Source organism: Gadus morhua, chromosome 16 (genome assembly GCF_902167405.1).
Source record: "Gadus morhua chromosome 16, gadMor3.0, whole genome shotgun sequence".
Lineage (NCBI taxonomy): Eukaryota > Metazoa > Chordata > Actinopteri > Gadiformes > Gadidae > Gadus > Gadus morhua.
The window spans coordinates 33,745,965-33,758,655 of NC_044063.1; the positions used below are offsets into that span (position 1 = coordinate 33,745,965).

The window sequence follows — 12,691 nt, forward strand, 5'->3', positions numbered from 1 at the left end:
TCAGGCCTACTATTGATTTGTAAAAGTAAATAAAAAAATCTGGGCCTATTATTGGGCCTATTTTTGCCCTCACTGACTGAAGTTATTTAGCTATGTTTATTTTCAGTTACAATTGCTTGTAATGCTACCAGTAAGTCATGCGTACCTAGCAAACCATGTAGCACTCACAACACTGACGTTGCCATTAGGCTACTTCTGATGACCTTGATTTTGGGAAGTGGTCTACCTCTTTCTGAATGAATGGAATGGTTTTTGTAATAAGACGTTAACAATGTCCTCCGTTTCCAATGTTTCCATTGTGCATTTAGGATCTCGCTATCGCAGATTTCACTTGCTCTGCGTCTCTCAGACTGAGCACCGCGGCAATGCAGACCGGGTTTGTTATCGACAGCGTTGCCAGATTGGGCAGATTTCCCGCCCAATGATAATTTTTCCAGCCTAACATGGTTAAAAGTAGCCCAATTGGGTGGGAAATCGGACCAATCTGGCAACACTGCTCAACATCCAGGGATCCTGCTTATTGGTTCATAGCGCAGACGGATAGATTTTTGCGCGAATCAGACCCCTTAAGGTCCCACCCACTCAGAGGAGGATTTTCCTCCTCTCTCCCATTGAAACCCATGTTATCCACCGGCCGCCAGTACTTTCGGGAAAATGAATGGGAGTCAACGGCGTCGGAGGGAGGACGTTCCTCCCTGAAGTAATTGTCAATAGGCGATAGGGGGTGCTAATGTCCCTTTACCTAGGGAAACGAACATTATATATTCAAAGGCAATAAAGTAGTCATATTTAAGGGCATTAATTCATTACAATAGTCGGGGCAATCTAAATTTTTTATTCTCAACAATGTTAGGGAGGATCTTCCTCCCTCTCCTCAATGGAGAAACCTCCACTGTCTGCTTCTGGAGGCGGTCGGGGGGCAGCGGCTTCTCGTTAGGACGCCATCCGGCGCCCGGACGGAGAAGCAGTGCCAGGGGAGGCTCCAGGCGAGGGATCCCCCTTGCCTGAGTATCAGCCCACCCCTCCACGTTAGTGAAGTCATTGAAGGCCTTCACCTGGGCCTTCAGGGTAGAAGGCCCTCCACCAGCAGCGGTGAAAAAGTCCTGAACCGGTGGGAACAAGGGGCACTGTCTTCCTCCCGGCGGGAGGAAGACAGGGTGCGAAAGCACTCGCCCTGCATGTCATCCGACATGGGGGCGAGAGGCGGGGCTGGCATAGGGATGCCCTTGATGGCCGCTGCCTCGCCCATGATCTCGCCGAAAAGATCGGCCATCCGGCGTGGTCTCTCCTTGGGGACGACAGTGGCGGTGGAAGCCCTGAAGCGGGAGAATCCAGACGCAGGGTCCGCAAAGACGTCGTCTAAGGAGGCGACGTCGTCCACCTCGATGTGGTCGTCATCGACGTCCTCGATGTCTGGAACTCCGGCCCTAAAGATGTCGATCGCCTCAGAGAGGTCCACCGACGGGGAAAAGAAGAGGTCCCTGGAGAGGATCCCCTCTTCAGGCAGCGAGCGGCAGGCGGTGCAGGAGGCGGGGGTAACCATGGCAGCCGCAGCGTGTTCTGCGCTGAGGCACCTAAAACACGCCAGGTGCCCGTCACCCGGCGCCAGGGAAGCGGGACAGGAGGCGCACTGAGGCCGTGTAGAGAGCCTAGCTCTCATAAATGCGCTCTCCAGTGGCCCTGAAAAGGGCCGTTGGTCCGTCGCTTCGCCCACGCCGCTGCCAGCGATTTGAAGGTTCAAAGTCATTCTTGTTTCTTCTTTTTCGTTTGATCAGTACAATTGCTGAAAGAAAAGGGAGGATGAGTGGCCCACGTTGATTGGTGCATAGTTGAAATTTTCCTTGAGCGCGAGCATGCGTACGGGACAAGCCCATAAAGCGAAGCCTAGATGAAATAGAAGCCTTATATTTATACTATATATATATATATTACTTATACTATTAATATCTATGAGCTCTGCCTAACGCCCCGTGCCCACTACCTCCGTCCGTTGCGTGATCCCCATTGACTTTGATGGGGACGGACGCGCAATGCATTGTGGATCCGTCCGTTCCGTTGGAGCCTTCGGCTCAGTCAAGAAGTTGAAAAATGCCTCTGCAAAGACTACTCCCCCATCAGTCAGCCACGCCTTCCCACGACCGTTGACTGAAGGAGGTAGTGGGCACGGGGCGTAACGCCCCGTGCCCACTACCTCCTTCAGTCAACGGAGGTGGGAAGGCGTGAGCCAATCAAATCGCTTCGCCGAGTTCTTCCCGCTACTTCCTGCTTGTTGCGATGCAAGATGACCCGCTTTCCCGCTTTCCAGTATCGTCAGAGCCGCGTCACAGTCAGAGTCGCGTCACAGTGCTTAAATTTGCAGACGCGATCTGATTGGATGACGGATCCGTCGCTGCCGAAAAAGTTGAACATTTTTCAACTTCTTGACTGAGCCGAAGGCTCCAACGGAACGGACGGATCCACAATGCATTGCGCGTCCGTCCCCATTAAGGTCAATGGGGATCAGTCAACGGACGCATGTAGTGGGCACGGGGCGTAACACAAAAGTCGGGTCGTGGAGAAAAGAGGCCGAACCTCTTAGGATTCATCGATTAGGATTTATAGACCAATGAAATCAGATTTTCATGCCAATCGTTTGACCGTTTATTGTGCAATTGTTCAGTTAAACGCTGTAGAGAAAACACAATGAGAAAGACTACACGTCTCGTATGTGACATCACGCTCCCTGCGACTGGCGTCAAGTTTGATTTTGAATTTTGATTTAGATCTAAGGATATTTTTCTGGAGTTATAACTGAGAATTAACGCAGTTGACTTAAATTATTCTGATTACATAGATTTAACGCATGATACGGGTTGAAATAAATTTACGAAGGGCGATGATGAAACATAATCGTTCTTCTCTACATTTCTTCTGTCTGACTTCAGTTCACCACAACACCGTCTGTGTTGCCAATTCTACTTTTCCTCCAAACCATGCGTACGCATGGGTCAGAGTTTGCTTAGGGCTGCACATTCTCCCGTCAAGTTAGTTTTTTATAGATCACAACCTTAGCGTGGAAAGTCGGGTACGCCAATTTCAGCCCCGTTTTGTGCGTACGCACATAAATTATACATAAATGAGACCCCAGGGGCCTCATGTACTAAGACTTGCGTGGATTTCATACTGAAACTTGGCGTACGCCAAAAACCAGAAACTGTCTTACGCACAAATAAATTCAGATGTATCAAAGTGTGCGAACGCATGGATCCAAGCACGTTTCTTTTGTACATCTCAATCAACGTGGAATTGAGCGCACATGCCGAGGTGCCAAACTCCTCCCTGTCCACACCCTCATTTAAATATGCAATTTAATTTAAATAGGCCTCTGGACCTGAGATTCACCTCTTAATCCGATCACCTGGCACCATGAACAGAGGCAAAAAACGAAACTTCACGGAGTCTGAGCTCGAGATTTTGCTCCACGAGGTAGAAATGCGCAAGCATATGCTATTTGGAACCCTGTCAACAGGGATAAATGCAAAACAAAAGAGAAGTGAGTGGGAGCGTGTTTGCGAGGCCGTCAATGCAGTGGGGTCTCAGCAGCGCACACACTCTGAAATTAAAAAAAAGTGGTCAGACCTCAAGGTGGAGGCGAAGCGGAGGGTTTCTGCCCACCGCCGAAGCGTGACCCCAACAGGAGGGGGGACGGGAGTGGGGGAACTCTCCCCCTTCGATTTGAGAGTGGCCGCTTTGATCGGTGACACCAGTGGCGTAGCCAGAAACTAGTGGTGTTCCTGTTTTTTTTTTTCAAATTTATTAAAGGCACCCAGTGCAACTTTATGTAAACATTCAATGAAAAATAAACATTCAATTTCTAGTCTTTTTTACACGTAGTAAGTTTCAATAACTCCATACCATTACATATCGACATTCAAGGAGCAAAGATGAGACGTAGTTGTGTGGTGAGAACTGATAGAAAATCGTAAACAACAACAATCGCCGGTGGGGAGAAGCCATTTTTCCATTGACTGGAAGCCTGCTTTATTTATTGTAGGTTACAAAAAATAAAGAAAATGGCGGCATTGTTGTTGTTAGCGATTTTGTATCAGTTCTCACCACACAACCGACGTCTCATCTTTGCTGCTTAAATGTCGGCATGTAATGGTATGGAGTTATTGAAACTTACTACGTGTAAAAAAGACTAGAAATTGAATGTTTATTTTTAAGCCTCGAAAGTTGCACTGGGTGCCTTTAACTCCAAAATAATACATTAACCATGTATTTTAACAGAGAACAAATGCAACCGCTGCAAAACATAAAGGGACGCAGTGCCCAGAGATGAAGAACACATAGAACGTGTGCGCATACTCATGGAGCCATACTATTACGCATGGTTAACAAACCCATTTAATCAGTATCTGAACAACACCGCTGCTGGGTTAAGAATGTAACGTATTTGCTGCTATATTTGCGCTGCAACTGAATTCACAGGGCGAGGCGGCGTGGCTCGGCTTTGAATGCATTAAATCAAATGCATCAAATGCATCAAATATGGTCGATAGTGTTTAATTGTGGTCGATAGTGTTTAAATGTGGTCGATAGGGTTTAAATGTGGTCGATAGGGTTTACATGTTTAAATGTGGTCGATAGTGTTTATATGTGGTCGATAGGGTTTAAATGTGGTCCATAGTGTTTAAATGTGGGCGATAGTGTTTAAATGTGGGCGATAGTGTTTACATGTGGTCGATAGGGTTTACATGTGGTCCATAGTGTTTAAATGTGGTCGATAGTGTTTACATGTGGTCGATATTGTTTAAATGTGATCGATAGTGTTAAATGTTCTTTTCCCTCACTCTCCACCTCATCCCTAACTCTCCACCTCAAGCTGGTGTGTAGTGAGCGTTCTGGCACCGATTGGCTGCCGTGCATCACCCAAGTGGGTGCTACATATTGGTGGTGGTTAGTGAGGTCCCCCTTCACTTTAGGCGTCTTTGAGTGTTATTAATTCTTCTTCTTCTTCATGTTTAACCTCTGTTTTCCTTTTATTCCTAGTCTGTTTTACATAGTTTTGAATGATGACTATATGCTCTGTAAGGTGACCTTGGGTGTCTTGAAAGGCGCCTCTAAATTAAATGTATTATTATTATTATTAATTATCTCATATTAATGCATTAATGCATATGAGGCCGGTCTGGACTCATATTAATCTCATATGATGATTCCGTCCCACACAGCTGGCATGGCTCGGCTCAGGGTGGACTGGCACACTCCTGACCGATCGGCCAGCTCCCGCTGGAAGGCCCCTGTTGCCAGGAACCCCAGCGTGGTCAGCACCTGTGTGGGCACGGACAACCCCTGGCTCCTGGCTGTGTGGCGCTCTAGGGCCGGCCGCAGCTCTGCGCACAGCTCCAGTAATACTGGCCTGGGGAAACGAAATCGGCTCATGAGCCAATCATCATCATTTGCGAGTAAGTCCTCGCGTTCCCTAAATATACGTTCCCTTCGGATTTGACCATTTGCGATGTCCTCTAACAACGCTAACGCAGCCATTTTTAAAACAATTTTCTTCATCCATTGCGCATGCTTTTATAGCCACCCATATAATTGCAAGGTGTGTTAATCGTTCATTCGTGTGTCTCTGATGTGCAAATCACTCTGATGAGTCATGGTTTTCACCTTTTTTCCCAGTTTCCCAGCGTCACCTCTAAGTGTCGCCAAAGGAACAATAGCTGTAGAAACGTGCGTACGACAGCTCTGGAGCTGGCGTGGGGACCGCACATTTTTACGGTCATTTCACGTTTTGTACATCTGAACGTGAGCGTGGAAAAGGACGTACGCCACGTTTTTGTGCGTACGCAACCTTAGTACATGAGGCCCCTAGGACCGTGAATACGCCTTTAAGAAGCTTCTGTCACGCGTAGGATTAAAAGGCGGATGTTGTATTGTTTACTTCCGTTATCGCATCGTCTCCAATGAAATCCTGGAGGAGAACGTCTAACCCGAATCATCTAACCTGACTCATTTTACCCGACTCATCCATTTCGACTCATCTCACCCAATCCATTGGTCTCACTCAGCGTTGCGTGGAGCATGTGTTCAGATTGAGGTCACGTGAAGGTAACCGTTAAACCGTCATCTAATTGATCTGCTGCGCGCGGGGTAAACAGTTCTGTAGGCCAACCTAACGTCTGGTTTAGTCCTGCCCCAGTAGGCCTACCTAGGAGTGGACTTATGTGGTCCACACAGACCTGTAGGCCGACCTAACTTCTGGTTTAGTCCTGCCTCGAGTCGGTATCTAGGAGCGTACTAATGTGGTCCACACAGACCTGTAGGCCGTCCTCACGTCTGGTTTAGTCCTGCCTCGGTGCCTAGGAGCGTACTAATGTGGTCCACACAGACCTGTAGGCCGACCTAACGTCTGGTTTAGTCCTGCCTCGGTGCCTAGGAGCGTACTCATGTGGTCCACACAGACCTGTAGGCCGACCTAACGTATTTGTTAGTCCTGCTTTGGTGCCTAGGAGCGGACTAATGTGGTCAACACAGACGGGCTGACCTAATTTCTGGTTTAATCCAGCCTCGGTACCCAGTAGCGGATTTACACTAAAACGGGATTCTTCTAGAATGTCGAATTGTTTAGATAATTCCTCCGTTGTTTGAAACAACCGTGTGAGTTTGGGGTTAGGTCCTGTTGGTTTAGTGTTGTTTGGGGTTAGGTCCTGTGGGTTTGGGGTTAGGTCCTGTGGGTTTGGGGTTAGGTCCTGTGGGTTTGGTGTTACGTCCTGTGGGTTTGGTGTTAGTTTGGGTTTGGGGTTAGGTCCTGTTGGTTTGGGATTAGTTTGGGGTTAGGTCCTGTGGGTTTTGGGGTTTGTTCCTGTGGGTTTGGGGTCGGGTAGGTCCTGTGGGTTTGGGGTTAGTTCAGTTTGGGGTTAGCTCCTGTGGGTTTGGGGTTAGCTCCTGTGTTGTTTACTGTGCGGTCCTGTGGCTTCAGGATCCTGGTCGGGGTCCAACATGGACGTGAGCATCGCGGTGTCGCTGATCCGGGGCCAGATGGGCACGGTGGTGGAGCAAGCGGTGAATGGGGCAGTTGAGACGGTCCTGGCTGAAATGCTGCGCATCGTGGGAGTGAAGTTCGAGGAGCTGAAGGCCCAGGTGGCCGCCCTGCAGCGGGACAAGGCGGCAGTGCAGCGGGAGAAGTCTCTGAAGGAGAAGGAAAACGACAAGATAAGGGCCATGCTGAGGTACACAGAGCTCAAGCTGAAGTACTACCGCCAGGGGGTTGAGGAAGAGATCCAACAAAGGGCCACTACCTCGTCTCACCCAAGCAGCCAGAATGCCTCTCCATCCTCCACGGCCCGGGGCCTGGAGCCGCCGCCCGGGGAGACGGGGCCCGGCTCCGGGCTGCTTGACCGGACCGCCTCGGAGAACAGCCAAGGTGACTCAACTCAAACAGACACAAGTAACTTAGCATAACTTCACACAATCTTTCTTATCCACCTGACCCTCTACATCAGTGGTCGCCTACCTTGAGGTCGGTACCCGATACCGGGTCGGGGCTCGTGTGGTAACGTGTTGGGAGGAAAGGACAAATAACAGTTTTGATAAATTGCTGCCTTTAATGGCGCAATTCCACCGGCGGGTAAGCTTCGGCCCAGCGCTTCGGCCCTCAGCCCAGGAGTGAAGGTGCTGTATAGCCCAGCTCAGTTACGGCTTGCGTTTCAACTGCCGACAGTACCCTTATTGTAGGGCGGGCTGATAAGCCGGTACTAGCCCTTTTGGAAATCTGTCCCTTATGACATCACAGGTGGGCGTGTCCACCTAGATGTGTGACGGATAGATGAGCAACGAGCAAATAAAGTTGCATGCCATGGGACCTTTTAAAGGTCCCATGGCATGCCACTTTATGGATGCTTATATATAGGTGTTCTTGGGCCCTTAACAGTATTTGCAGACGTTCAAGAAATTCAGCCTTGGTGCAGAATTACAGCCACTATGAGCCAGTCCTAGGACTGCAGGATATATCGGCTATGTACGATATCTCGATATAATTTTCCAAGGGGATACAAGATTTGACTATCGTTTATATCGATATATGCGTTAAAATGGTCAGTTTCCGCCTCAAGCGTCTGTATTTGCCTTGGAGACTGTGAGCGCGACCCCTCCCCCTCCAACTCTGTCTTTCCGAACGTGCCGTGTGCAAAGACGCCTCATTCCCGCTAGGGATGGGCGATATGGCCTAAAATCCATATTGCGATATACATTGCAACCTATTGCGATAACGATATATATCACGATATATAAATCATAGAACCATTTCAGAACAGGTTACATAGACTCTAAGGAAAGCTAAACTGCTAAATGTATAAAACAAAAGAAGAAAGAAACTTAGTATGTCGTTTTGAGAACATTTATTGTGCAAAACTGTAATCGTACAACATAACGTAGCTGCAGAGACTTTAACAAAGAAAAAAATCTTCTGTGTAATGACGTATACTTCTCTTAATGAAATGAATACTGGTGGTGTCTTGTTAATAAAGAAACGGATACTGTGAATTAGGGAAATACGTCCAGTATTATGGCTATTTTAAATAAAGAAAAATCTTCCAAGTGTGTGCACAGATACTTGACATTAAAACATAAAAGTGCTAAATGAACGCATACAATTTTGAAATGAACATGAAATGAGCGCAATCACCAGCTCCTCCGATTCGCTTTCAGCCATATTTACTTGGATGACGATGATGCGTTGAAGCCGGTTGCAGCTCATGGCTCTTTAAATTTCGCGGGTCGCGGGTGATGCGTTGCAGCCGGTTGCAGCTCGTGGCTCTTTAAATTTCGCGAGTCGTGGATGTTGCGTTGCAGCCGGTTGCAGCTCGTGGCTCTTTAAATTTCGCGAGTCGCGGATGATGCGTTGCAGCCGGTTGCAGCTCGTGGCTCTTTAAATTTCGCGAGTCGCGGACGATGCGTTGCAGACGGTTGCAGCTCGTGGCTCATTAAAATTTCGCGGGTCATGGATAGATCGCGTCAAACATGCATTATCACGATAGAGCAATGTAACTAAAATCTCTATCGTAGGCCACTTTTTATCGTTTATATCGTATATCGCTGATATCGCGCATTCCTGATTCCCGCCCCCGCAGCCCCCTCACAACACAACAAGCATGGAGGATACCCATAAAGAAAACGAGACGGCGGCGGCAGACGAAATTGTTTCAAAGAGGAGAAACGACTGCTCCATAATATGGAAATATTTCGGGTTTAAAAAAAACTGATGAGCAGCAGCTGCAGGTCATCTGTAGAGAGTGTAGCAAAAACGTTGCGGCTAAAAGTGGAAGCACGACAATCTGTTCCACCATTTACAGCAGCGGCACTAAGTGCAGTATGAGGAATGCGTAAAACTCTGTGGCTGTACAGCTGCATCACCGGCCGCGACAGTTTCTTCTGCCCCAAAACCAGGGCCGGCGCTCGGCAAAGGCGACCGCCTAGGGCGGCAAATGTGTTGGGGGCGTTCTTAATTAAAATATACGAAACAAGCGAAATGAAAACAAACATGTTCCCAAATGGAACGGGGAAGGGAGGGGACGGGGGATTAAAGTTGCGGCACACTGAAACCCTCACCGTAGTACGCAGGACAATGCGACGAAGCCAATGCTCTTAATGGTAGCTAATGTGTGTAACCTACAGCTTTATATTGTTTTGCACAGGTGATTTTCTTTTTGTTAAGAAGATGAAAAACGGTTCCCTTTTGTTTTTTAACATGTTCATTCAATTCTGTGGAAAATTACGATGTTGAAATCACATGTTGCAGACATGCTGACCTATGTTTTAAAAATACATCTAACCCTCTCTATAGAAAATATCAAGATATATATATATCGTATATCGCCATTCAGCCAAAAAATATCGGATGTCATATTTTGCCCATATCGTGCAGCCCTAGCCAGTCCCACAATGAACTTTCCACAAACGTGCCGTTTTTAGAAGCGGGTCAAGGTTGAGGGTGGGGATGTTGCCCTGAAAAAACGGCCAAAAGCACACAGCTTTTGGCCGTGTTCTGTAAATATTCTAGAACACTCCTGGTGCTCCGGTGAGTCCTGGAGCTCTATATCTAAATAATATCAGATTATACATAGATATCGATATCATATAATGTATAATTATCACGGCCAAAAGCTGTGTGTGCATTTTGAATCTCAAACGACTGCGTCGGGTTCTCCGACGTCTCTGGTTCTTCCACAGCAATCTGAAGTAGACTGAACCACGACATGAAGGAGAAAGGGATTGTTGTCCGCGATTGTCTCCCGCCGGAGCCCCACTGCCAAGGCACCACCTTCTCGGAAGCAGGCAGCGGAGCTGCGGCGGGAGAGATTTGCGGGCAACAATCACTTTCTCCTCCATGTCGCGGTTCATGTACTTCAGGGAGTCAATGCCAAAGTTCCTTTCCCCCCAATTCCTTCTCGACCATGGCTGAGTTAAGCCCCATTACGAGTCTTGTTGTGGAAATACCAGAGACGACAGAGAACCCGATGTTTTATGCGCCATAACACCAACAACAGAACGTTTATCCAAATAACAAAGAAGTGTACAACAGTTGTAGCTCATTGTCTCATTGGCAGGCCAAATTGTATGGGCGGGCAAAACAGAAGGGGAGGTAACCTCCCCTTCTCTATTTATTGACCCCATATGTCGTCATAAGGGGCCAAATTCGAAATAGGAGCTTCTCAGCTTTCATTTATCAAAGGCGGAGCAGGATACCTAATTCTCGTTTTACACCTAATGCCATTTCTAGCTGCTGGGGGACCATAGGCAGGCTAGGGGACGCATTTTAGTGTTCGAAAACCTAATAAAGTGACATTTTCAGGCCATGGGACCTTTTAAACACTAGGCTGGCCCCTTGTCTACTCCTTAACATGAAGTAGAAAGGCCGGCAGCTCTGCAAAGACCCACGCCCTCCCTTTGTATACATGCTGTACGCAGAAGTGTTAATTCAGCATACACAGGCTATAATACAACACATTAATTACACTGAATTTGTTTTCATCTGAAGAACCTTCTAGTTATTATATGAAATACATTTTGAGAACAATACATCCTTCGATGAGTCATGTCTGAACACTTTTAATTGATCTGTTTGCAGTAATCCCCGCCTCCCAGAGTGGCAGTCGGCCCATGGTCAGAGTTAGCCACCAATCAGATGAAGGATCTGAGGTTACTGAGCTGACCAACCAGACTGACCAATCAGATGCCCTGCCTGACGGGCTGCTGGGATATGGTGGCTCTGGCCAGGAACATGGCTCAGGTATACCCCTTGGGGTGCTACATGTGGGGACGTTATTCTTGACCTTCAGGAAAGTGATGCTAATTGTTGCATTTTTGTACCATTTCATTTAATACCAGTCTGTAGCGCCCTCCTGGGTGCTGCGTAGGATAAATTAGATTAATAACACATTTAAAGAACCCAGGAGAATAGGAAAATGTAAGCAGGAAAGCAACAAACTCCACAGCATGCATTATATGTGATGCTTCATGTCATTAAACAAAAACGTAGAGCCTATTAGAGACATGGTAGACGACAAAATGTCTGTAGTTACTGGTTAATCTGTTAGGCGGCCGCTGTAGGTCTGGACTGCCTGAAAACGTTTTAATAACAGGTAACCAGTGCCCTGTACTACAAACCTAGCTTAACATACACAGGCTTTCATGGGAAAACCTGGATCAACAGAGACGCAACTCGCAATCAGAGTTAAATGGTACTACGTAGCTCACATAGGATTCGATTTGTCAATCCCGGTTTTTCGCTTTAGGTTCAATGCGCGTTGCCGTGAAAGGAAAATTATTCGCGTCATTTTACTCACCTTTACAAAATGGATAGATCAAGAGCAATTTATTTCACTCAAGAGGAACAGATAGTCATAATGAACTCCTAATTCAATAATCAGATAACAGCTAGGGGCAACACAGTTGCACAGAAGTTAAGGAGGCCTGCTGGCAAAAACAGCCGATAATGTAAATTTGTAAGTGAAAAATGTCTGCATATTGTCTTAACTGCCAAATACAGAATTGTTCTCCATTAATCCAAATAGTGAAGATGATTTCAAAATGCAAAAGCAACGTCCAACCTGCCTAAGGCTGCGTCCACATCTAGCGTTTTTTGTAATATATAGAGCTGACCGTTTTTTCAACAAAAAGAAAAGCTGGCAGTGTTTTTTTGCCCTAAAAGCGCCGAGAGCGTTTTTTCTATCGCCTATAGCAACGAACCCATTCTAGACCCGACGTTACTCGTCTACTACGTGTCAAGGCTAGAGCCCATTAGACATGTTGTAGATCTCGACATGTTCTGTAATTACAACTATTAATCGCTCCAACGGCACTTTCCCGAGTGATTTGTCTGCCATTGTTTCTTGTTTTGACAGTTGAGAGTTTCCGTTCCGCTTGTGATTGGTCAGTTGCCAAAAAGACGCGTGACGTCGGCCGCTTTCTTCCTGAAAGTTTAACTTTTTTCAACGCTCCGTATGGCAGAAGAAACCGCTGGGAGAAGCCTTTAAAAAAATGGCCGTGACTTTTTTCAAAAACACTCTGCCCATAGGAATATAATGTAAAACCAGCGCTGGCAGATTTAAAAAAAAAAAAAAAAAAAAAAAAAACGCTAGATGTGAACACGACCTTATTCTATATTTTGGGGAATTCCCTTTAAATACACCCTATCTAAGACATG

At 47.0% G+C, this 12,691-nt stretch overlaps 1 protein-coding gene across 6 annotated transcripts in view; it reads left to right on the top strand.

Annotated features, from left to right (window-relative positions):
• Positions 1-5,902: 5,902 nt before the first annotated feature.
• Positions 5,903-12,691, top strand: part of si:ch211-67e16.4 (uncharacterized) — a 73,117-nt gene continuing 66,328 nt past the window's right edge. For 2 of the 6 annotated variants that reach the window (XR_003979868.1, XM_030380712.1), the window contains exons 1-3: positions 5,907-6,096; positions 6,968-7,411; positions 11,114-11,275. Coding sequence is in view for 5 of the 6 variants with exons in the window: in XM_030380712.1 (XP_030236572.1) it covers positions 6,988-7,411; positions 11,114-11,275 (586 nt within the window). In the remaining variant the exon portion in view is untranslated. Of the gene's footprint in view, positions 6,097-6,967; positions 7,412-11,113; positions 11,276-12,691 lie in introns of all 6 variants that reach the window. The other 4 variants (XM_030380710.1, XM_030380709.1, XM_030380707.1 and 1 more) reach the window with 4 other exon arrangements.